This window comes from Corvus hawaiiensis, chromosome 2 (genome assembly GCF_020740725.1).
Source record: "Corvus hawaiiensis isolate bCorHaw1 chromosome 2, bCorHaw1.pri.cur, whole genome shotgun sequence".
Lineage (NCBI taxonomy): Eukaryota > Metazoa > Chordata > Aves > Passeriformes > Corvidae > Corvus > Corvus hawaiiensis.
Window position 1 is genome coordinate 49684850 of NC_063214.1, and position 26448 is coordinate 49711297.

The window sequence follows — 26448 nt, forward strand, 5'->3', positions numbered from 1 at the left end:
TACTACAGCCCAGCTAAGAACTAAAAGCACAACAAGAATAAGGATTTTCTATCTGTTCTGAAACTGCTTCATCCTCTTATCTTCAAAGAGCGCCAATACTTCCCTGCAAAACAACAGAGGAACCAAAAACTTCTACAGGCATTCCAGCAGTAACTAAAAAATGTTACAAACAACTCTCCCACCAGATAATATTTATTATTTTCATACTGAGGTACACCTTCAAAGAAAGAAATCCTGTTTATATTGAGGATTTTCTTTTCCTTATTGCAAGGACACTCATTTACATTACAATCAGGAACATAAGGAGCCTACCTCTCAGCACGAAGGACTCCACTGTAGTAGGGGTGATCCCATGGCATCAGCATCTGAAAGAGAATTCCAGCTTATAATTACAATAATGGACAACAAGTGAACCCAAAGTAAAAATACTCAACAGTTTCCTTCGAGAATTTTTGCAGTTTCAGCAAGTCACAGAATTTTAAAACATAATGGGAAACAGGGTTCAAACCATCACCAAAACCAGCATCATATATCATAAACTGAAAACTTTTTTTTTATATTTCTTGAATATTGGTCTTCTTTTTCAACTATATACCAGGATTTCATACCAGATTTCAAGAAATACACTCAATTAAAAAAAAAAAAGATAAATCTAGATATGTACAGCATTAAGATACATCCAATGTAGTATACACACTGGACTTGAATCTAACCTAAAGTAAAGCCTTTATTTTTCAAATGAGTCAATTAATTCAAAGCAAAGTGATACTCCCTTTACTGCTTTATGTTTTTGTTATCTCCGAATCACTTTGTATAAACCAACAGCTCTCTCATAGTCAATACTTGGTTTTAATACAGCAGCTAAGTAGTCAGAAAGCATTTGAAGAGAGAATGTTTCTAATTCTACTACATCTTGTACACTAAAGTAGAGGTAATTGCAGAACATGATTACCTTATACTGTACTTTTAAGAACAAAACAGACAATCACTTATGGATATGTAACTTACTGAATTGTGGGGGTTGAGCTTCATTTTCATCTTTGTCATCATTTGAAAGTCTTTTTGAGTTCTGAAAAATATTTTTATGATGAAAATGTTAATGAAAGATTTTTGAGCAATGTAATACAGTACGATAGTACTCCATCCTAAGAAAATGTCCATCATCAGAGATTATATATGAATATATATATATATATATATATAATTACCATATAAAATGGCAGGCCCACATATCACAGTAGAAAAACTTTTCCACTCTGCTTCTGCCATTCAGGTACTTTCAAATTCAGTCCCTCTTACTGTGGTTGTACACCTCCAAAGCATTTTCATTCTTACAATACACCCCATTTATACCCAGTGATGAAATTGTTTTGTGCTGTGTAGTGCTCATGGTGGCAAGAGGGACAAACAGGGAATTTTTGTTATAAAAGCAAAATATCTGGAGTTGTGCATATGGCAAGAAGACCAGGAGAGGTGTTCTCCTACACTTCAACTTGGTCTTCTTGTTTGCTGTTAACTGCATTTCTTGCATTCAGTCCTGGGTGTTCTCTGATCACAGACACAGAATTTATTCTAAACAAATAGCCTTTTCTCAGAATTCTGGGAAAGTCATGGTTTTTGCTTCATCAGAGCATATAATAAGCAGCACTGACTAACTTATTAGTGCACAAGTCCCTCTCTTCTTGAAATAAATAGTATGGTTAAAAAAATAGCTTAGTGAAAAAGACATACCTTTTAGATAACTGCTCAGACAGCTTCTCCAGAAATTGTCTTACTGTTTCTAGAAGGAAGGAAAAAGAAAAGAAAATTATTTTTCCCTAAAGGATCTTAAGTTTACATGAGAATATTCCAAACAAAAAAATTCCCTTAGATTTTTTAACAAACTACTCCACTGACATTATTTCAAGAGAATTTGGTACTAAATTTACTATGTTATGTGCTGAGATAATGACACCTTCATAATCTAAGGAGTGAGCATCAATTCTGATCCAAAACACCAGATCCTCCTCAGTGAGTACTATTATTTACAGACAGCATGAGTACGGCATACAGCAAAATGTAACTGCAACAAAATACTTCACTGCAAGAAGTACGTGTAAACTTAGCTAAAGAAACTAACAACCTTAGACCTGATATGTTACACATTTGATTTCTCAACATGTCCTTCCATACATGCCTTATACCTGGATTTTTGGCCATTGTTCCCTGAAGAGCCCTGTGGGCAAATGTGTCATACCCAACCAACTGTGCCAGGCTGTTTCGGCTCGCAAGCAATTCCTCCAATCGAGCCAACTGCTGAGCGTTTGAGTGAAGAAAAATCTTGTAAGCAGCTTCTCGCACCTAATACCAGGGAAAAAAAAGTCACATTACTACAGAGTAATTTTTACAGAACCAAGAGATGCAAATGAAGATCTGGCATAACAGCTGTATTTCACTGACATTGTTGGGAAAAGGCCTAAAGCCTTTTAACAATAGTAATTATAACTGCCTGACAATTACAGATCTCTTACCCATTAGAAGTGGAATGAGGAATGCAATAAGACAACCTAAAGGATCAAGACTGCCAAAAAGGGTCCTGTTCTCTACTCCTGGCAACAGTCTCTCATCAATTCCCTCCCTCTGCCAACACCTGTGTTTTTCAGACCACTCTGTGGGCTGTCTTAACTCATTAAAACCTCTGAAACTAAACCCAAATTGTTCTCTGCATATCAGTAAAGCTTGCTTATGGAAGGATCTGACAAGAAAAAGAGATGGGGTCAGGGGAGAGAAAAGAAAGGAAGAGAAAAGCCTTATTTCTTTTGTAGAAGAAATCTATTAGTCTGCCCATCTGCACACAAACTTTCTCCTTTTCTCATATTTTTAGTTTGTTTGGGCTTTTTTCATAACTCGGAAAAAAAAAATTACCTGGAGACTCAGAAAATTTGATAAAATGCTTTTACCTTTCACAAACCAATTGCAAATAATTTTATTTTGTACATAAGGAATAAGCTCAGGAAATACAGCAACAACTTACACTTGTCTTCATCTGAAATAAGCTTCTCTCTTGGACAATACATTGAACAAGAATGCAGGTATTGAGTTTAGAAAAAATAGGAATATAAAAATTTACAAGTCATTTTGTACCTGTTCTGTTCCACCAGGCTCTAATCTTGAAGAAAGCAAATGAAGCAAGAGATGATTGCCCTTCTTTGAACATAGCAGTCTGTTTTTGCAACAAAGGCCAGCAGCTGACTAAGCTCTACTAGAAAATGAACAGCCATCTGGTCCACAGATCTGACTGTTTTCCTCTACTTGGTACCGTCCACACAACACCTGAACTACGTTGTCCAAATTTGGGTTCAACTCGACAATAAAGACACTGACAAATGAGAGTGAGTCCAGCACAGGGCTACCAAGTTGTTTGTGAGCTGGAGCACATGACACAGAATGGAGGGTGAGAGAGCTGCGTTTCTCCAGCCTAAAGAAGAATAAGCTCAAGGGACATCTGAATCTTTAACTTAGCAGTCAGGCATAGAGAATATACAGACAGAATGTTCTTGGAGGTGCAGAGCAAGAGCAGGAGATGTAATGGACACAAGCTAGAAGACAAAAAATTCCGATTTGATATCAGGAAGAAATAATAGTAGTGAGGGTGGTCAAACAGACTGTCTGTCCAGTGAAGTTATGGAATCTCCATCCTTGGAAAGTGATCAAAACTCAATTGGACACATCACTGACAAACCTGATTACTTGATCCTGCTCTGAACAGGATCAGACTCAAACTGACAAGTTCCAAAAATCCTTTCCAACCTAAATCATATGATTTTCAAAGAATGATTCCGAAGTGCTGACTCAGACAACTGCATTCTTTAATTGATATATTACTCATAGCTTCAGTAGCAATTCTGCAGATTACACTATTTCAGGACAAGAGTTCAGAGATGACACAATGAGCATTATTCATTTATTTACATCCTATCAGTGCCATAATTTAATTAATTTTTAATTTCTTACAGAAATTAAACACAGCAGCTTGGATTCTACCATGGTAACTTTTTCTCTATTTTTTTGTGACAAACAAGATTTCCACCTTGATTATTTAAGTATGATTACTTAACTACATAACATAAGTGAAGACAGAACCCTGGAGTGCTTTAATATGCTCCTGATCCTAGACTTGTATCTAGAAGTCTAGAGAGCCACTGCCACATTTCAATGAGTCTAAATTAATTTTAAATTTATAACTCTAAATGAATTCTTTTTTAGAAAAACAACATTAACAATAACTAAATTAAGACTTTTTTCCCAGGATAATTCAGGCTGAGGTCTCATCCAACCTCCTGCACAAAGAGGAGACAACTCTGAGCTAAGACCAAGTCACACAAAGCTTTTTCCAGTCTGGTCCTGAAACCCTGCATGTAAGGGAGAGACAGCATGACCTCACTGTTTGACTGCTTGGTATCATCAGCAGGAAAAATTTCTCTAACTGCTATTTCTCATCTCAACTTGTGCTTTTTGACACTTGTTCTGTCATGCACCTCACTGAAGAGCCTGGCTCCATTCTGTCCATGACATCCCTGTAGGTACTGGCAGAGTGCTGCCAGGGTTCCCCCAAACTACCTCTGCTATAGGGTGAATAGGCCCAAATCTCTCCGCCCTTTTTCATACAGCAAGCACTCCAGTTACTGCCCATCTTGGTGGCCTCTGTTTAAGACACTCCTAAAGAGTGGGGCTATAATCTCTTCCCTCAGTCTCTGCGCCTGTTCACACAGTCTAAGATGCTGTTGGCCCCTCTGCTGCCAGGGTTACTGCTCATGTTCATACTTGCTGCTCACCAACACTGTGGGCCTTTGCCATAGATCAGACTCAGCCAAGCAGTCCTAGCCTGTCCTATAACCAGGAATTCTCCCTTTCCAAGTGTAGGATTTTGCACTTGTCCTTTTTGAATTACGTAAAGTTGCCACTGAACCATTACCTCAGCTTTTAGGCCACTCTGAATGTCAGCCTTGACCTTCAAGTGTATTGATTGCTCCTCCCTATTTGCCATCACCTGTGAATTTGGTAGGCAAGCCCTCTGTCACTTCCTCTACGTCACTGATAACAGTTTAAAACAGGAGACCCAGGACAGACCCCTGCAACAGTTCTTTCTGTACCAGTCTTCCTGTAGGGTAAATTTCAACCACTACTCTCTGAGTCTGATCATGAAATTAGTTTTTTTTACCTATCTGGTTGTCCACCAATCCAGACTGTAATCTCCTACCTTGGACTAAAGTCTCTGATGAACACTGAGGCAAAAGCAAGCGGTGAGCATCTCAGCCTTATCTGTGTCTGCTGCCACTACCTCACTCACCTTACTCAGCACTGAGTCCATGTTTTCCACGGCTTTTAGTACCAATGCAGCAGTAATCGCTCCTGTTGTTGCTTTTAATGTCCCTTTCAACCCACAACTGCAGTTGAGCTTTGATCTTCCCAACATCATCCCTACACATACAGGCAATATTTCTACACTCTTCCCCTGGATTTGTACCACTCCATGTATGCTATCTTTTGGAAATTAAGCTTTGTTAAGAGTTTCCTGTTTGTTGAGCCTGGTTCCTGATACATCTGCTTGGCTTTCTAAGGATCAGAATGCACTAATACTGAGTATCTTAATACTCACATGCTTGGAGGACGCTGCCTTAAGAGAACTATCTGCTTTCTTAAGCTCCTTTACCCTTCAGAATTGCATTTCATGGGATCCCACCTCCCAGTTTACTGAATAAACTGAAGTGTTGACCATAACAGGTCAAGACTTTGCAATAATTTGTATGCCTTTAAAAAGAGAGTATTTTAAAATCAAGAATCTGTATTGTGCCCCTCTTCTTCCTCCAGACATTCAGGTTCTGCTCCACAGCCATTATTTCATAGCTACTACAGTCAAGTATGCAACTGATTATTACATTCTACAAAAGTTTTTTCCTTGTTAGAAATAACAGCATAATCATAAACCACATGCATTTGCCTCACTAACAAGTAAAATAACTGATATGCATTTCTGGTATAGAGGATGCCAAAGTAAAGTTGGGGAATACAAACCAGATCATCAGGACAATCAGCATGTAGACCAGCAACTTGTAAGTAATTGCCTTCAGCTGTAAAATTATACCGAATATGCTCTGGCAAAACGTGTTTGTCAATCTTCTTGGGAATGTGAGCTCCTATCAGAAATTCGTTACATAAATCCAATATTCTGATGTTGAGGTCAACTGCCTTTTTACGCTGTAAGAAAAATGAAGCACAAAAGAATATCTTCAGACACATTACAAGCAGAACTCCAAGTTTTTAAACCTTAGAGGACTCTTTTCAAAAATGAAGCAGAAAATACAACACTTAAGATTAGACCCACAGCATCAACAAAGTCATAATGCAGGGCTGAAGTCAACAAGATTAGATGCTCATACAGATCTGTAATTTCATAAAGCAGTGAAATTTCAAAAAAATGCCTATGTTCCTGCAGTAAGAAAATGTACAGTGGAGTTCAAGTAGAATTTATGTAAGCTTTGCTAGCTTGTAACTGATTGCTGTGTAAAATACTGAATAAAAAAAGAAGCATCTTTGAGAGAAATATCCTAAAAGAGACATAGAATTTTCTCTTTTTCCTGTTTGTATTGCACTGTTTTCTGGAGACTGTAAGTATTCACGGTATTTCAACCCTACTCTTAGGAGTTTGTGATTTAGAGTTTTATCACCTTCATTACAGTATTTCATGCATTTAACTGTGCACGATTTGCTTCAGTGAACATGCTCACATTAGTAAAGTATGGTCTCTGCTGTCTGTGGGGTCACAGCTCAAAAAAACAAAGGCTGAGGGTACAGATACAACATAACTTGTAAAGTCCAAAGAATGACATAACCTGATCTCTGTCCTCCCATTCCATCCTTACTCTTGAGAATGTATCTTTGAGTTTTATTTTAAAAAGCACAAATTCTTTGTAGCAGAAGTAAATTTCAACTTACAACAGGGAAGAATTTCTGAAGTCTTAAATGAGAACTGAAAAGAAACACTAAGCAGCAAGGAAGAAAAGTGGAACAGGCAGGGGAGGAAGAGGAAAACATGCAAAAATAAGTGAAATTGTAACTGAAAGGAGATGAAGCACCATAGAACCAATAGTCAAATCAGACATAAACCCCAAAGCTGAAGTTTCAGGGTTGTTCTTTGGAAAAACTAATCATAAAAATATATTCTAGAACCATTTTCTAGGTCACAAAACACCATCACAACCATGATCTTCAGAATAACTCAACCACATAAATCTGGTAGAAGAGCCTTTGTACAGATTTTTTTGGAGGGGATGACTCAAACAAGGAATTAACTTTATACAGTGACATGAACTATGAACAGACAGAGCATCCATATCACAAATGATGGTGTAAGATGCTGGTTTTGGAAAATCCATCACTAACTACTGCAAAAGTACATAGAAGTTCCAAGACAGGTAATCAGACCATGACTAGATATTCAATTTTGAACAAGATTTACAACTTCTGGTTATGTGAGCACCACAGGAGTGCCTGGACACACACCTGATCCCTTCTAAAACACTCCACTTGATTAACCTGTCATCAAGGTGCATAAAACACTGCTTTTCCCTCTCTGTAAATATGTTGTTCTGACAGCTGAGTAGCTATTTTAAATATCTGATGAAGACACCAAACAAAAGAAAATAGGATTCCAGGACTTGCTTATAACTCCTCAGAACAGAAAGGAACGATGAGGACCAAACTGGGAAGAACAACCAACTATCTAAAAACTACCTTTAGAAGTGATTTAAAACAGACAAAATTAATCACTTCTAAGACAACAAAATTCCACAAAGGAGAAACTGACCCAGAATCACGTGATTTCATGTCCCACATGTTTCATTATCTGGTTTTTGGTAGACAGACAAACTTCTGTTCATATACTGTAGCCAGAAATTACCTTTTCTTCATCCAAATGAATGCCACTGATCTCAAAATCAAACATAAAAAGTTCTGCCACTCGCCTAAAAATACAGTAAATCCCTGTTAAAACAGCCTCATTTGATAGTAAGCATAATTTCTTAACAGATTTTGCCTTCAGTAGTTATTTACGTTTCACATCTTTCACAGAGAATAACGCCACAGTTATATGAATGTTTTTATTATGGACAAAGATTTCCTATGTTTTAGGTCCTTAACAATTTACTCAGTGAAAAACAATTTTTCCTTTGTTCTTAATTTAGTCATCTGCTTTGAAAATAGCCTTCAAAATAATTCCAGTACCTTAATCTAGATGTTCAACCAATTTGTGCAAATTACCATTTTAATTTCCTTTCATACTTCATTTATTCTAACATCAGAAAAATACCTTTTCAAATCTAACATCCTTGATCATAGGGAAAGAAGGAAGAATGAAGTAACTAATACATTAAGTTTGTCTAACCATGTCAGTGAATAAATAATTCAAAATTATAAATGCATGAACAGCTAATAAAACCTATTACAGCAATCATAAAGTAAGCTTTCAATATATATACTGCTAATCTGATTTAGAAAAATATAAATAAGCTTCTATAAAGTGAAATCAATTTATATAGTCTGCTCCCTAATTTTAATCCTAAAAACATCACAGTAGAGTATATAATTTTAATCAAAAGAATGCTATTGAAGAAAATCTTAAGTTTACATTTTTTCTGTTCTTGCAGATCTCAGTTATTCAGCATAAATATATCTTGTGCTCTACAAGTCACAAAGACATTCTCCAAGATTACACAACTACAAACTTCCTAAGTCCTGTGCAGGTAATTTAGTAGTGACCAATAAATTAATAATGGAGACGTGGTTTGTTTTCCAAAAGTTGCACTTATTAATTTAAAAAACCACAAAATATAAGTACAATAAGGAACAATACATACTACCTAAGAACCTCAATCTGTAAGATTCTATTTATAATCTATAAAGATCTATAAGCATTAATAAGTACCTGGTTTCTGGATCTAAGGAACTCATTACGGTTTCATCAACTAGCAGGCGTCTCAAACTCTGACACAGTTCAACATCTGTATTTAATCTGAAAAGATACAGAGTAAAAGAATCATGCACTAGCAACAGAGTAATACTTCAGTTTCTTGGCATTACTCATTCAAAGGCAGTATTTAGTGAAACAACATTAAAAGCCAAACATTGTATTTTCAAAATGTTTTCTGGTTCACAATCACATGTAAAAAGTAGAGAATTTCTATACAAAGCATGTGTGGACAAACCAGCATGGAAACAGGTCTTGTGCATCTGATAGAAAAATACTTTTGGATTGGATTTTGTGGCAATATGAACAAGCCTAATACTGACTGCTTATTTTTTTATGAACAATGATAATCATGGTGAGACCATACAGGTGAGAGAATGACTTTCTCATCCTTACTTTGAAAGTGATGCCTTGGTGGGGCTACATAAAAACAGAGGCTAGACAAAATTAAGAGAATAAGAGGGGGTATTTATTGAAGGGCCTTCAATAAGGTACACTATGGGCAGACAGAGCCCTAGGGCTACACCCAAAACGGATGACAGGTCACGGGTTTTTCACACTTTAATAAGTTGGGTCCATTTGCATATCAGGGTTAATTCTCCAATTACAATTTCAGGTAATGATATCATTACCCCAAGTTTGTTCCCCCTTTTTCAAGGCTTTGTTTACATATTTTGGGGCCTGGGACAACAAGGTGTCCTTGAGTCTCAGGCCTAGAGAGGATTTGTTATGCCTCACCAGAATGTGAGAACAGTAGCTAACAGGCTATATGGAGTTGTAGAGTTACACTCTAAAGCAGCACAGGATCTGAAAAATATAAAAACCAAAATCCTAAGGCATCAAAAAGACTCCATTAAAGAAAAACCTGTGCTCAAGTTTGCCATCAGATAAATGTGCTGCTGCCTGCCACTGGAATAGACTGAGAACTTACTATCCCCAGAACACTTCCACACACAAGCACTGTCCCCATGCAGATAATACTGTGTCCATTGGATTTGCTGGCATGTTATGCTGCATTCCCAGGTGAGATACAGTGGGCAACAAAACACATGTACACAATAGTTTATGAGCCTCTCAGGATGATATGTGAATAACTTCTTTATACAGATTTTATATCTGAAGTGGTATTCAGATATTAAAGTCATATTGTTACACATGGTGTGCATAATCCAAGTCAATCCACTTTCAAGCACTTTGTACATAAACTTTACAATCACCAGTGAATTATCACAAATCCTAGAAAAACGTCACTTTGAGCTTTTGATGGGCTTCAGTGACATGGAATCATAAACTGAAACTAAAATAGAAAAACCTTTCATGAGATACTGTAACAAAATTAAACACTTAAATATCTATATCAGAAGACTGACACTTTGTTCCCACGTGCAAGTATTTTTTGTTGATTGCTGTTTTCATAGATAATCATACAGTATTTTTTAAAGATGCACATCGAAACAGCAAAAAGAAAAGAAAAAAAAAAAGAAGAAAACATACTTCTCTACCACGGTACCAATGTTCCTGCAAGCTTCTTCAGCAGCCTCTCTGAATGCAAAGTCAGGGTGGGCAACTTTTACAAAATCAGCCTGACACAGTAGAACAAGAAAACAGTGAGGCAAAAAGACAAAAAAAAAATCCTGGTTTATAAACAAATTGCACTCAAGCAATTCCATTTATATTAACATTTATTTCTACAGTTCTATGCAATCATTTTGCAGAATTTGCCCTTTTTTTTGTCTAAAACATAAAGCTGATTGGAAAACTTTGCTGACAATTATTAAACCACACAGTGCCTGTGTCTTTCCAATAACTACCATTAACTCACACATTTCTTAAAACATTTTAAGTATAGTGTGTATCTTAGAGTCCTTACAACACAGAGCTACTCCAATGTATTTAAATGTTATTTAAAAATATTTTTTAAACTAAAATTTCTAGTTAAGAAGAAAGCACAGCATCAAATGTGCATAAAAGGATGCTAAGAGGGAGCTGGGGAGCTAGGGGCTTCCATGACTGCAGACATGAAAGCAGGGAAGTTCTGACATTGAAATTATAGAGACTTAAAAGATCAGGAATATTTCAAAGTCTACGAATACACTGAAGATATTCGGCATGATTTTACAGCAAGTACATGCAATAAGCTGACAGTATAAAATATGATTGCAGTTTGATTCAAAAAGCAGCCTTAGAAATGTTACACACTTAAGATTTTTACTTCTTAGAATTCCTTTTTAAAATCCTGTATAATACTGACAGAAAAGGTGCTGAATGACAGATATCAAAATTCCTAACAACAGATAACAATCACCAAATTACTTCCAGACAGTTCTGCAAGCTGTGCATCTTTGAACATAAAAAACTTGAAAATAATACAAAGGAGGCAATTTTAACTCAGCAAACTGATACAAAACTATGGCAATTGAATTCTGACATTAGTGTTTTACTTAGGTATTGATTGATTAAGCAGAATTAGGCATTGTCTATAAAAAACCTAAGAACAAGTGACTAGACAGAGGTTGTAAGTACTTTCAGAAGGAAAAGTGCCTGGCGCAAAAGATGTCTTAAATCTAGAAAAGAATAAGAAACAAGATTGGAGAACTGAAAACACACAGAGACATTCAAATGTGAAAACCCAAGTCAAAAAACTCAGTGACCTAAGAACTGATTTCAGTATGAAGGCTGGTTCTGTTTTTTTGAACCAAAGAATGATGTTTTCATAAAAGACAGACTTTGGGCAAACAGTTTCCAGAGAGCAATATGAAATGCTCTATTAAATTTAACATTTTGTGATACAGAATATCAGGCCAAGTACTCTAAATCTGTAGACCACAAAAACTACAATCTAGGAAACAGTTGCCTTTTTATTGTGTTAATAAAGTGATACTGTTGAGTTTCATCTGCTGCTTTTAATCTGAAAGTTCTTCATGGACCTTCACCTATAAATGATCATAACTTAAAACATGTGCATTGCCACTCCAACTTTAACTCTGAAATCAAAACCCTCTTTGCCACAATATAAGTGATGCTGGAGAGCTTATGTATTAATATTACAGCAGAAATACAAGTATGATTTCACTGTTGTTTTTCTTGTTGTGGCTTCTATACTATTTTTACATCTGTCTTAAAAATAGACTGGACAGTTTGACAGGATTTGTAGTTACCTACCATTTGGTAACAGCCTTTGTAATTAACTTTCAGCCAGTTTAATTTTCTGACTTAACACAAAACTTCATGGAGCTGATCTGCTATTTACTGCTGTGCAGAAAATCATAAAATGGAACAACATGGTGTAAACTCAGTCAGTTTAAAACAATCTATGTAAATATTGAAAAAAGTAACGTACCAAGTCTGCTACTCTGCATAGGCTATCTGAAAGCTGATCAAAGATCATTACGGTCTCTGGCCCAGGTGGGGTTGAACATGCCTTCTGGACGAGCTGCTCCGATTCTTGCAACGCTTTGTCCTGTGCTTCTTGAAATCCTTCTGGACAGCTCAGCTCTGGAACACCAAACAGACCCTGCAGTGCAGAACACAACGAAAACACACCACTATCACCCTCCTCAATTTCTGCAGCTTTGTTTCAAGACTGAATTATCACTACCGAATTTTATCAAAATGACCCTAGCTAGCATATTTTAACACTTCACTGGCCAGCAGCACTAGATATCAAAGGATTGCAGGCAATAGGACAGTTGTCTCAGGCTCACTAAAAGAGCCCCAAATACTGGAAGCAGACCTCAAGGGAATAATCAACAACAACTGAAAATGTTTATGGAATGAACAGTTTTATTCCTGAAGTTCCTACCAAGCCTGGCCCTGTCCCACAGGGCAGGGTAAACACACTTACTTGTGAAGGGTAGATGTAGATAGCACTTACGTTCTGCATTTGTGGAAGAGACTTAGAGGGGTTCTACCACTAATCAAACAAAATTACTAGCACTAGCAGATAGAGAAGTTCCACAATGCAGACCTACAACAGGAAAAAGATCTTAAAGAATCACAGAATCCCCCAAGTTGGAAGTGATGCCTAAAGACTTTTGGTTTTTATGCATTCTTCATGTATTTGTAACTTTGCTGTTAATACATAGTTATTAGTAGACTGTTAATACATAGTTATAACTTCTAGTACTTTTCCAGCTTTCTTTCTCACAGTCAACAAACTCTTATTGATGTATTCTCAAAATTCTGTTTAATCTTGCCCGTTAGTTTAGCAAGGACACTTTATTTTGCACCATGTATCGCAGACACAATAAAATGCAGAGTTAGAAGATCAGAAGGGGAGCTCCAATAGGGCTGAACCCAGGGGGGAAATTACCTAATCCAACAGCTCTTCTAATTGGACAATATTTGATAGATATACTAATCAATTAACCTTATAAAAATTGCAGAACTACTGTATCACATCTGCATATTGCCATGTTGTGCACCTTGAAGGCTTTCAATTAAAGATCTGCTTTTATCATTTTAACACTGTTTGGAAAAGTTTTGTATTTTATTCCAGGTGACAGAAGGGACCCACAAGGACCACTGAAGTCCAACTCCTGGCCCTGCACAGCATCCTCCCCAAGAATCACACCATGTACCTGAGAGCATTGCCCAAATACTTCTTGAGCTCTGTCAGGCTGGTGCTGTGACCACTTCCCCGGGGAGCCTGTTCCAGTGCCCAACCACCCTCTGGGTGAAAAACCTTATCCTAATAATTCCTTAATTTCATATAAGTTAAAACAGCATCACTTCAAGCGATACACTCCCTTTGCAACTGCCCAACTACAACATGAGCATCTCCTTACCTTGTAACTACAGCATTGAACTGTGAAAGGTACATGATTTCACACAACATCTATCCCTTCCCAAATTCAACCTCAGTATCTAAAAATCACTATGTGGATTTTCAAGTCTGCAGTCCAGTCACTTTATAATGCACTTTCTGCAAACTCTTTGTATTATAGCAGTCAGCTGCAGGTTTGCATATAGCTGGCAAGTACTTATCCAAATAAAATGAAAAGCCACAAATTGTCAGCTTGTCTGTACAAGTACATATTCTGAAGCAAAAGCAACCCTTCAAGTATGTATCTGGGACATTCTGAGTTGCTTTTTCCTAATTTCTTTCTGTCACTGCTGCTAAAAGCACCTTCTTTTTTTGTTAATGAAAGAAAACCTTTCCTCACACTTCCCATGTTTTAATTTATTAATCCGGAACAGGAACCGGACTGAAGTGAACACTGAAAAAGGTATTTTTGTATCTATACATGCATGCACACAAACATAAATATACTTGTATCACAGCACCCTTGAATAATGTTTGCTTTGTAAGAGACTCAAGACTGCCCCTTCACTTCCCTCAGCCAAAGGATGCAGTATCCTGCAATATCCCTGAGAACTCCAGGTCTTCCTGCTGCCCTACGTCACCACCCACCCTCCCAAGCAAGCTCTTCCTGCACATGTAGTGCTTTGTGACCATGAGGTATCTCCTCTTACAGATAAACTAGCCGTGGAACTCCTCTTACATATGATATCAAGTTTAACATAAAAATTTAAAAATTACAAAAAAAAAAAAATGAAGCCCGGTGCAGTTCTCTCTTCTTTAATGGCATTGGCTGCATGGCTGAAACATTTTTCTCTTTGCTTGGCCTCAGCATTTACATCCTACCTGGCACAGCCTCTCTGTGTGCCTGAAACACATACCTCTATTCCAAAAGAACTGTGGGCCAAGTGAATCATTTGGAACACATTTCCTAGACCAGCCAAATGGACAATATTTAACTGGATTATTTCCTGAAGCAAGACTTTCACCAGTGTGCTTGCAGAGGCATGAGAACTGGAAGAAAGGTTTCCCAAGCAAGTGCAAGATTAAAAACAGAAGTCAGATTTGTCCTCTCTGAATCCCAAAGTTCGACAGCTCCACCAGGCTGGGCACCATGACAGGAATAGTTGAGTCAGCAGGCAAACACCTGGATTTTACAGCTGCACCTATTCTGTATGCACTGTGCCACTTTACCCTCTCCGGGAACCTGTTGATTCCCTGGACACACATTCACAAACGTCCCTGACTCACCCTAAAAAGATACATGTGTCACCAAATCAGCAAACAAATCCCTTTTTTGCCACAGGCAAAACGTCAAGAATAATGCCCAGGCAAGAGGATGTGAGCAGCGTGGCTGCTCCTGAAGCACTGCCGGAGTGCAGTGGCACGGCACTGACACAGGAACGCCGGCAGCCAGGGCAGGGCTGGTAGGGGAAGGGGTAATCCCACTTTATGAGCATATGAGCACCACTGAGGCTCAAAGCGCTCCCACGCACAAGGCCATCACTGTCAAACGCTGCTGTGTCCAGAAGTCACAACGTTTGGGTTTGCTAGAACCAATATAAACTCTTATTTTTAAAAAATTACACACAAGAGAAAAATTACGCCCAAAAAAAAAAAAAAAAATTCCCTTAAAAAGGTTCAGACAAGCAGAGCAAAACAACACGAGGCTGCCAGCAGCCAGGGCCGCCTCCTGACGCAGCAGGCCCGGCCCTCCCCTCCCGCCGCTCACCGTGTCCCTGCCCGCCGCGCCACCGCGCAGCGGCTGCTGCTGCTTCGCATCGAAGGCGGTGCCCACGGGGCACCAGCTGGTGCTGACGGCCCGGCCCCGCAGCGCCCGGCCCAGCGCCGCGGGCAGCGCCCGCCGGCAGCCGGCCAGCATGGGGGAGCGCGGCACGGCACGGCACGGCACAGCGGAGCGGGCACGGCACAGCGGAGCGGGCCGGGCCCCGGCTTCCGGACGCCCTGCTCGGCCGCGACCTCCGCGCGTCCGCGCCGAGGGGAGGAGCGGCACCAGGAGGCGGAGCGAGGCGGAGCTCCCGGCTGCCACCGCCCCTCAGCCCGCCGGGCGCCTCTGCCCCGGGCTCTCAGCACTCCCTCGGTGTGTCCCGCTTCCCGGCTCACCAGCGCCCGAGCCGGCCGCACCAGATCCTCTGCCGGCTGATACCTGTCCTACACATTCTCCAGTTCAACCTAAGGCCATTTTAAAACGGTTTTTTGTTTAGATGTTTCTGTGATACAAACTTGCAGCCTGTGGCGTACGGGAAAAAACTTCGTCGTGGTGAAAAATTCACATAGCCCTTTCCTCCGCCTCAGCGACCTTGTATCTCCCTCGCTGTCATTTGAGACGTGCAGCTGTTCCTCCCGAAAAAACCCACCGCGCCCTTTTCGTTCGAGCTCTGTGTGATCCACACTCGGGGTTCAACTACTGTGGGAACATGCCCACATCCCCCTGTCCTCCGGGCTCCCTGCTGATGAGAGCCCGGCCTTACGCTCCCAACACTGCATTTGCACTGAATTTCATGATGCTGACCCATCTCCATCGGCATCTCTACTTTATTCTTTTCTTCTAAGAGAAGTGAATGAAACTTCCCAACATTTTTTTTTTCATTTTTTTGAGTTTTAGGAGAAAAGGTGGGAAAAAAGGAAACAAAAATTCTGGGGGAAAAAAATTACAGAATTAATGTTCTATGACACAGGAAATATCCCTTGATCAGATCTCTGGCATGGCTGCTTCAGTGTTGATTAAATATTATCTTTCATCTGGGAAAATTTGTTTTGCACCAGCTAATTCTAAAGTACAGCAGCTTTATGCTGTATTTTTGCACTGGCCTATAATATCGGCCCACATCAGAGAATCCACATTGCACTTCCTCCTATCACTCCATTTTGCTCAATTTCAGACCTGAAATCTGTGACTACACAGAGAGCAAAAAACCATATTTTAAAGCTGTTAAATCCACTCAGACACAATGAAACTTGCTTGCGCCATACAGCAAGCAGTCCCAACTACACTAATTTCAAGTTTAAAAATAATTTTAAAGTGGTTGGATACAAACTAACCAAGTTTCAAGTTCATCTACACATGCCACCTTGGAAGACATCAACTAGCTTGGAAGTAACTGTTGCTTCTTGTTTATACAAGATGTCAGGGACCCACATGACATAATTCTGGAACTTTTGTCTTTTATTTCACCCCAATTTGTTTTAAAACATTTGTTCTTCAGAACTGGTGTACCTACCTACAGTAAGTCACCAAAGCACTAATGTGTTAAGCCCAGCACTGTAGATTCTGAAGAGTTGTCCTCTCTTGTGCAGAAGCTGTTCCTGAAGCCAACTGTCTGTTTTCTGTTGAATGCAGTAGGAATCGTCCAGCAGATAACAACTTTCTTAGGGAGGGCTGAAGGGCACAGACATGCAGCATTCAGGGGTAACACTGAGTTATGGGGTGGGTGACAGCAGCGGCTCCAGTGGGTCAGCAGTGCTGAACAAGAGGAACCCAGAGAAGGTGGTATCATCATCACCGTCTGCAAACAGCCCATTGAAAGCCTCTCCTTGGTGGGCCTGCAGCCACACCTCATCTCCTCCCTGCAGCTCAAGGATGGCCGCTCCCGAGGCCTGGTCCTCTCCGCTCTGGTACCTGTCCATCGTGTGCAGCATCTTGATGCCATTCTTAACAAGAGCTACTCGCACGTTCCTTGAGTAGACAGTGATGTGGTAGGTGAAATAGTAAACGCCGGCGTGTTTGCAGGTGAATTTGCCAGTAGCTGAGTTGAAGTCATTCAGGCTGTTATACAGCACCTTGTCAAATTTGATTGGGCGATTCGGAGGGGGAAATTTGGTGGTGACTGTAAGGCCAACACTGAAAGCACTCCTTGGCAGGACTCCTGGGGCACCTACATTCCCCTTGTCTCCTCTGTCTCCTTTCAAGCCTCTTTCCCCCTGAACTCCTGGATTACCCTGTGGCCCCATACCTCCAGTACTACCTTTAGGACCTGGATTACCAATCGGGCCAGTCGGCCCTGGGAAACCAACTCTTCCAGGATAGCCAATTTCACCCTTTGTCCCTTTTGGACCTATGGGTCCAATGTCTCCTTTTAACCCCTTTTGTCCTTGCAGTCCCAGCTCTCCCTTCTGACCTTTGTAACCCACTGATCCTATAAATCCTTTTGGTCCCAGTTTCCCAGGTGGTCCTCTTTCTCCTTTATCTCCTTTGTTCCCCTTCTCTTCAACAGTCCCATTGATTCCTAAAAGGAAAACAAAAACAAAACTAAATAATAATAAAAACAAAACAACCCCACAACTTTCTTGTGATCTTCCATTGGAAGGCACAAATTGAGTTTCAGCATGAGGAATATTTGTGCAGGTGTGTGTCTCCACTGTACATACTGTGCTCACTGTACACACAATTTATCATACATTTAAGTGCAGGATAAGCATAATATCTGAAGAGCCTGTTATTTTGTTAGAAAACGGGTGCTCTGGCTGACAGCAGCAAGAATAAGTTCAAAGAAAGGAAGGTAGTCTATGGGCTGATAATAACACTGACAGCTCACAGCATCTCATGAAAAAGCAAAATCTGTCCAGACACTTCTTTACAGTCTTTGGCATATAAAATGGGTGAGATGGTTCACAATTTAATCAGAAAAAGAGGTTTTTTTGACAACACCCTGAACTTGCTTGCCATGTGTTTCTATAATTTTTATGTGATGGAGCTTTTCTTGGGTCACCCAGACTGCTACTGCACCACAACTAAAGGCTTTTTGTCCTAGTTACTTGGCACCCCAGGCTTCATTTATCCTTCATCTATTCTTGGTCTGAAGATCAAAGTCTTCAAAACTCCTCTGGTTGCTGCACAAGGTTTTGAAGGTGAAGATCTCATGATGTGAGAGGCACTTTAGCAGTTGATAGACAAAAGACACCATAAAGAACATATGCTCAATCCATCAGGAAAAGAACCTGATCAATTCTGCACAAGGGCCTTTGGCTTCCCATGTTAGTAATAATGCTGTTTGTACGGTTTGCTGTTCTCAGTTTACAAATGAGAGAATTTAACAGCAGCAATGAAATAAAAATAGATGAGATTGTAGGATGAGTTCACAAACACAAGGGCAGCAGTTAATAGTTAAATATTAAATTGAAACACTTCTTCTCTGACCTTGTTCGCCTTTCTCGCCATTGACACCATCTTTTCCTGGACTGCCAGGAACTCCTGGTTCACCTAGTACAGAAATAAAAAGATTCTCATTAAACAAATTACCAGAAAATTTGGGAAGAGTCCTTCTTTAATCCTTCCTCTTCAATCCTGGGCAAACAGTAATGTAAAACATACTCATATTCCTGACTTTTAGTGCCTGCCACTGCTGATACTTTTATCTTATGAGAGATTGACAAAGAGGACAGAAACTGTGCTTGAGGATGGTGCTTTTTGGGTGCAGAAGAAATCCTTGACATAAAGAGGTGAGCTGTTGAGATATGTAGAGTCACTATATCCTGGTGAGGACCACCAATATGAAAACTTCTTCTCTTGTTGCCTCCATCAGTGGAAATGGAGTGAGGAAGCCACATTCAGCTGGAAGCATTGCAGGGGCAGGAAGCCTAGCAGTGAAACAAGGACATGGTTTAGTGGTGGTTCTGGCAGTGCTGGGTTAATGGTTGAACTCGATCATCTTAGAGATCTTTTCCAGCTGTAATGATTCTGTGATGCTCTGAATCCTAAATTCCTGCCTCAAGAAGAGATGTGTAGGAGTTTGACCGGTGGTAATGGATCATTACAGTGAAGTAATATTGCCTGTAGAGTTGAGGAAGGCATTCACACTCTTGATCCCTGTACCTAGCATGACATGGACTTTCCACTGCTCTAAAGAGAGCAATTATATTAGTTACTTTTGTAGTACAGATGTAGTACAGATGACCAAGAGGTCCATGATCAAATAACTGGATTTGCATTCAGAGTGCAGCAATAGAAGAAAAACAGAGTTGGTTGTAACCATATCCCAAGAGTAACTCTCCAGCCATATGGACCAGAGAACAGTTCTTTAGCAGTTTTCTGCACAATGGGCACATCCCAGGAGCTGCTGAAATTTCATTGACTTGGTAAGGAACAAAATTAATATTCATGTATTAAACCACTAAGATGTATGTACATAGATATAAAGAATGGTACAGTCACCCCACTTTGTTCAAACAAAGAATAGTCAGTACAGTCATCATAACAGACTAATTTAGGAAAAACGGTTGGGGAGTTTATCAGAATCCAATGGTATCCTGTGATAACTCACTGGAGTGAAGGAAGGCCCTTTATAAGTTAAATGAAAATAAGTAAGCTTAAGATTTTCCATTTTTCGGACCTTTCTGGAACCCTGCATACAGAAAAAAAAGGCATTTAAGTGTATGTGTTTATTAAGGTGCTAATGGAAATCTTTGTTTCTTTCTATATTTTAAAAGGTGAAGTATGATATGTCCACATGCCTGCAGATTTATCACCTTGTGCAACCCTGTCCTTGATATTCCAGCATGGATGCAAGGGCCATCATTAACCTAAGGCTTAAGGTATTATGGGGGTGATTAGCTTTAAGATGCTGAGATTATCTCTGGCTTTGATATCTCACACAAATCTCTATTATAGCCTGCTGGAGCAGACATGAATCCTACATTGTTTTTCAATAGTCTCCATTTCTGAGCTTACTCTAGTGACTCTTGAGTTACAGCAAGTAGGTACACTCAGAATCAGGTCCCACAAATGTGTAGTTTAGATAAGAGAAATCTTCTTCACACTGCATACTTCCTACTATACCAAACAAGGTATCGGTGCTTTTTTGGTTTACTGGGCATGAAGCTCTTTGCAGAAATATAGTTTCTATCTTAGAGAAGTAGGATTAGGTTTGCAGCCTTTAAAATTTTCAAATAGACTTGAAAATATTCCCACAATAGAAGGTAAAGCCTTTTTTTCTTTTGTTTTTATCCCATGAACCTGGCATCTCCATAATATCAGCTGTCTTGCTTTCATTATTTAGCCTTTCTTTATATTTCCTTCTTCAAACAGGTAAATGACCAATGTGTGAAATGTTTTCTGAAGGCTAGGCAGAATAATCCTATTCATGCAGAGTAACTACAGACAAATTTGGCAGTGAATGGATTTGCATTTGATACATTAAATCATTCATTCTGAACATAGTACCTGTATCTCCTTTGTCTCCTTTTGACCCGTCACGTCCATCACGACCAGGTATGCCATTGTGCCCAGGATTGCCAGGGATGCCAGGATACCCTTGGGTGCAGACATCCTGTTTTTGTGTTTCTGCTGTGCTGACTACAATAGCCAGCAGTACAATCCAGCTTTTCATTCTTAGGTAAGTTATATGACTTTGGCTGAAATGTTTAAGAAAGAAAAAGTACATCTGCCTAGGTCCACCTTAGAAGGGAGTGCAGTGGTGGAGGGAGGAAAATAAGGAAATGGGTTTTCACCATGTGTATTCTTCTGTTTTGTTTTTATTTATAAATCTCTATATAGCATTAATTACAGTCCTAGGGACTACTGAGTGATATTTTAAATAATTCTTTAATGGAGATATCAGTCATAGAATTGTTATACATTTAAAACATTAGCTTTACACAATTCTCCATCCGCATTTCTCCCTGCACCTACTTGTGACTGCGAGGTTGTACCTCTCCCAGGAGATGGTGCCATGGGAGGTGAGCTAAGGCAATTCAACCCCCTCATTCACCACAAAACAATAACTTTTTTTTTTTATTTTAAATTATTATTCACCGGAGTTAGTCCCTTACTGGGTTAATAAGTTGAATAACCTCAGAGGAGGGGTCAGACCAGGAGCAGAGTGAAATGAGGGCAAAGGTGAGAGGAATCAAGTAAGAGGGTTTTTTGGCAAAAACAAGTCTTTAGCTGGGTTCTCCCAATTCACGTAACTTTGCTACTAAAAGTCCAGCTCATATTTATCTTTTCACTAGAGAGTCCCTCCTATAAACTGTCTTTTAATATAGACCCATTGAAATACATTCAGACTTAATCCTGAATACAGCTGCTTTAATTGAGTGTAAGAGCAACTGTTGGGAAGAGATTAGACTGAGGAATAAAAAACAAATAGCAACAAAATTAATACCTGTTTTATTTGGAATTAATATCCATAAATGTCTAATGCACAGAAGCTTTGGCTGTATAGGTTAAGTACTTAGGTAAAAGTGATTGTTAAAATGAGTAAATTTTACGCAATTGGTTTTAGAATTTGTTATTTTATTAATGAGGAGTAAGATCAGTTAACTAGCATTGATTAAAAAATGGTATCTTCTCTTTAATCTCTCCACCACCATTTCTCACTCTCATGAAACAATGCACACAAGTACCATGTAGAGAGACACCAGTATGTCCTCAATAAGAAAAACTATACCCTTAACCTAATTTATAGAGTAAGACTTTAATTTTGGGACATGTTCCTGAATCTTTTTATTCTGTGTTCTGAAAGGTCCCCCATTTTTTTACCTTTATTAAAATTATTTATGGTGTCTTTGCCAATGGCTTTACTCAGAGATGTTTGATCACCCATCAGAAAAATCCCACTTAGTCTGCTACTGCTGGTTGGCACTAAAGAAAGGTGAAAATAGATAAAACATTTGCTACTTCTGAGGTATATAAACATTTGCTGCCTTAGTCAAAGGACTCCAGAAGAGTGCAAAAGGAAGAAGTGCTCTGTATGACGTTGCTAAGATAGGGTGCATCCCACGGAGAAGTCTGACAGTCCTTGTCCACTTAGAGAAAACCCCATTCCCAGTTGTCTAAAGAAGTGTTCCTTGCCTAAAGAATAGACAGTGTGGTCCCCATACATGCACTCCACTCCACAAGCTGACAGTACCATCATCACATATATAGGACCTTTGTTCTTACCTCGTTCACTTGGTACTTCCAGTGTTCTTGGGCATCTTTAAACTGAGTGTAAAAGCTTCATGTGAAGGAATGCACACTCGGATATGTGCCTTGAGGACAAGCACTTGTTGGGCCACTAAATTCTCAAAGGTCAGTGATTAAATTTTGAGAGCTGTTCAATAATTAAAACGGAGGTTTAAAGTGGAATCTTTCTATTTATTCCAATATTAAGCTGAAGTGCTCTGTACTTTGGCTTTTACCACTGTTACATGAAAGAAAATAGTTAAAATGGATTAATAAGGCTTTGATTTCCCTGTTCCTTTACACAAATACATCACACAAATGTGGTGTCACTGACAGCTTGGTTGATTGGTGGGAAGGAAGGCATGTCTCACACTATTATTGTGCTGCTAAAATATGTAGTGACATTCATTTCTGAATCAGGTAATTTACAATGGTTTAGGTACAAAGACTATAGCAATTAAAACTAAAAATGCTGAGAATGTGGCATTACAATTATTACGTGATTATGAAAAGAGGTAACAAGGTTGAATTAAAGTAAATAAATAGAATTACAAAGTTTTTAATGTGTAATTAGCAGGCTCCCTATCTAGCTATTCAAGCAACAGTCAAAGCTATTGGGCCACTAAATTATATGCTATTGGTAACTAGTTTGAAAAAAGCCATAACTCAACTCTTAACTGTGTTTCTTGAAACTACTGAAGCTGCTGCTGTCTCAGGACTAGTGGAAGTCAACTGAGCTTATCATCAACTCCCTAAATGCTGATCATCAACAGTGAAAGATAAAACCAAAAGTAAACAGGAGTTAAGGAGTGTTAGAGGAAGCGGCCTTAATTTACCCTTGTTGGTTCAAGAGACTGCAGTGTCTGAGACTGTCACCATACTGCAAAGATGTGACACGTGTGCTCTGCACAAATCAAAGAACTTTCCCGCAGCACCGCTGAGAAACGAAGTTTTCTGTAAGATCTTCACCACCACCCTGTGGCGACACCAAAATATTGCAAGAGTTGAGGTGCCCTGGCTTGAACCTGGGACATTGCGTCCACCGCACTCTGAAGAAAAGGAAGGACCATGTGCAGCAATTCGCTGTTCTACTTCAATGAACTTCTGTAGGCAAATTAACCTCGCTGCAGTGCTAACTGAGAAGAAACGAGAGCCATAACGAACAATCCTTTTCTCTTTACCCATTAAGCACCATCTGAAATTTTCTAAGGGTGCTTAGCCTCAGCCTCCTCTCTCACTTAGAAGTTTGAGTCATTACAAAACAGCCCACCCTACCAGTTAGGAATAACGTAATTCATTAGTTACCTCTACCTTGATGGACTCTGCAGTTAATCTGGTTTGATGCATTTTTAGCAGACAACTGCTGTAGAAATAGCCTTAAAGACAAATGTTTCTTTCAGCTGCTTTTTAGTGCCTTGTCTCATCACAGAATAATGACTTGAAAATAACTACACAGGAGCAAGAGTGCATCATTTGCTTAAAAAACATTGCACCTGAAAGGCAGGAGATGCAGGAGTTTTTAGACTGATTGCTGTGCTAATCACCTCTGTTAGATGAATAGGACAACTACGATCATGAGATGGATGGTTAATGAGATATGTGTCATCCTATTAGCAGAGTAGCTTCTAGACACTTTTTCAGTGAGTCAGTATCTCTAAAGTCTAGGGTGTACTTACAGGAAGGGGCCATGGTGTACCTGAGGCTCCTCCTTTCCCCTTAAGCAGTTTCAGCTTTCCTGAAAAAAAATCGCTGGGAGAAACAGTTGGTAAATCCTACATCACCTTGTGTTTGGAGAGAAATTCAGCCCTTGAAGAGCAGTGATACTTCTTCCTCTGCTGACCTCTGCCTCTCAGATCTGCCCTTCTGAACTTCACTGATATGACTCCAGTGATGTGGATGCATACTTTCCAACCTCTGCTTGTCTGCAGAGTGGTTTGGCTGCCATTGCAGGTGTCCCACTCCGAATGCTTAAAACATTAAAACAACTCAGATAAAATGTTGTCCAGGTGTCATTCAATCACACACACACACACACACACACCCCAAGATGCACAACAGAAAGGTAGGATGTAATGTAAACAGAGGGAGGGTGTTATGGGTGTGGGTCACTTGTCTGGTGCAACCTGCTGTAGGTGCCAGCAGAGACATTTGGGGATGCCACATGGAGTCTATAAAGGAGGTGTCGATGAAAAAACATTTATACAAACACACACGTATCTGTTTTTTGAAACCAGAGCCTAAATACCTAATAGTGGCAGTAGGTGAGTTCTCAGCACCAGGCACTGGACAAGGACAAGTTCTGATTGCAGTGAACTAAATGGAGACTTAAGATGAACAAAAAATGTGTTATGCTGACAGTTTACACATTCTTGTAATATTCTTACAATTACATACCCAACAGCTAGTTAGAGTAACTGGACTTCGTAAAGCATTTAGAAACACATTTATTTGTGTGAGGAGTATTTGTGTGCTTCCCTTACAAGCCATGAGGTGTGCTGGTTTTCATTACTGAGTTCTTCATTTCTCCTTTGATTCTGGAACACGAAAAGGCCCGAGCCCTTGTCTCTGTTACCAAGCACAGATCATTATGCAGCCTTCAGAAAAAACCTAAACAAACAACGAAAAAAATCTAAGACAAGCAGTGTTATTTCTGTACAAACAAAAAGCTCCATCTGACAGATCAGCTCTCAAGGAACTTAAAAGCTGATAGTACAGAATTACAATCTACAGGATTTAGCCTGACTGCCCAAGCACGAAATAAAATGCACAAATGAGCTCACCCTGGCCGGATGAACCACAGGGTCCTTAGAAAGCCTATTGATTGCAACATCCTACTCCAGAGTTTGCTCAGGGTATGTTTTTCTGTCATCCAATCTTATCTCACCAAGTGCTCAAACTGTGCCTTTCACTTTAAGGTTGGAGCACTCAGCACACATCCCACTGCAGCAGGAGCTTCCTTGGGAGGCCCGGGGAACTCTCATCTTTGAGGTGAACCAAGAAATATAAGAGCCTGGATGTTGGAAAGAGGGGTAAAGAATTAGCAAACCAACTATTGTGCCAGCATTTGAACTTGCCAAAACATTTCTGATGAAAAGATTTCAGCAAAGCATGTTATTTTGTTAAAGGTGATGTGTTTTAGCAAAACCCAATTTTTGATACAGCCTGGAGCGGGAACAACCCAGGTACACTTTTCAGATGTGGCCCTCTGCCCTGTCAGAATAATGAGATACAAAAAACTTCCCCGAATCAGAGAAGTTGAATCCCCAGCTGTGTTGCCCATTGCTCTATCAAGCAGGCAGGTAAGCCTGTTCACACACATTTGCAGAATGTGCCTTTTGGGTGAAACCCTTTAAATGGCTTTGCTTTCGTTCCAAAGAAAATAAAATTTAATCCTCCTTACCGGCACTGCAGTACTTAAGTCACCATCCTCTTTATTAACACAGAAGCTGCATTTGCATGTATTCCAAGGGGTACCGTGTGAACCCTCTACCAGAAGGTAAAGCACAGGAATCACAGGCTGAGACAGCAACAAGGACAGGCCTAGACAATGAAGACTTCAATACCAGAACCAGGCTTAGTCACTGTTAAAATCAACTTCTGCTGAGAAGTACTGAAGCTGTTACTGGGAAACCAAGAGAGGAAGGTGTGACTTTTTTTCTTTAAAATACTAAAAGAAATATGATAGTTGATACCTTTTTGCATCACAGAGGAAATTTTGTAGACAATAGAAAACCCTCAACA

The 26448-nt window shown here is 39.6% G+C and overlaps 2 protein-coding genes across 3 annotated transcripts in view; both read right to left on the bottom strand.

Annotated features, from left to right (window-relative positions):
* LOC125321792 (mitochondrial intermediate peptidase) overlaps positions 1-15741 on the bottom strand; it is a 68469-nt gene extending 52728 nt beyond the window's left edge. The window contains exons 1-10 of the mRNA XM_048295110.1: positions 15538-15741; positions 12345-12518; positions 10499-10587; positions 8963-9049; positions 7940-8003; positions 6055-6237; positions 2184-2340; positions 1732-1780; positions 1009-1069; positions 313-365 (exon numbers count right to left, since the gene is read on the bottom strand). Of these exons, the coding sequence (XP_048151067.1) occupies positions 313-365; positions 1009-1069; positions 1732-1780; positions 2184-2340; positions 6055-6237; positions 7940-8003; positions 8963-9049; positions 10499-10587; positions 12345-12518; positions 15538-15687 (1067 nt within the window). The 5' untranslated portion in view covers positions 15688-15741. The remainder of the gene's footprint in view (positions 1-312; positions 366-1008; positions 1070-1731; positions 1781-2183; positions 2341-6054; positions 6238-7939; positions 8004-8962; positions 9050-10498; positions 10588-12344; positions 12519-15537) is intronic.
* Positions 15742-16971: 1230 nt separating this feature from the next.
* Positions 16972-26406, bottom strand: LOC125321694 (complement C1q and tumor necrosis factor-related protein 9A-like). 2 transcript variants are annotated; one of them, XM_048294907.1, is made up of 4 exons: positions 22705-26406; positions 20986-21176; positions 18964-19026; positions 16972-18052 (listed from the first exon to the last, which is right to left on the bottom strand). In XM_048294907.1, exons 2-4 carry the CDS (start codon positions 21149-21151, stop codon positions 17247-17249), a joined length of 1035 nt encoding a protein of 344 aa, XP_048150864.1. In that variant the 5' UTR covers positions 21152-21176; positions 22705-26406; the 3' UTR covers positions 16972-17246. The 2 variants fall into 2 exon arrangements, with proteins under 2 accessions (XP_048150864.1, XP_048150863.1); XM_048294906.1 differs by having other exon boundaries at positions 20986-26406.
* Positions 26407-26448: the final 42 nt, after the last annotated feature.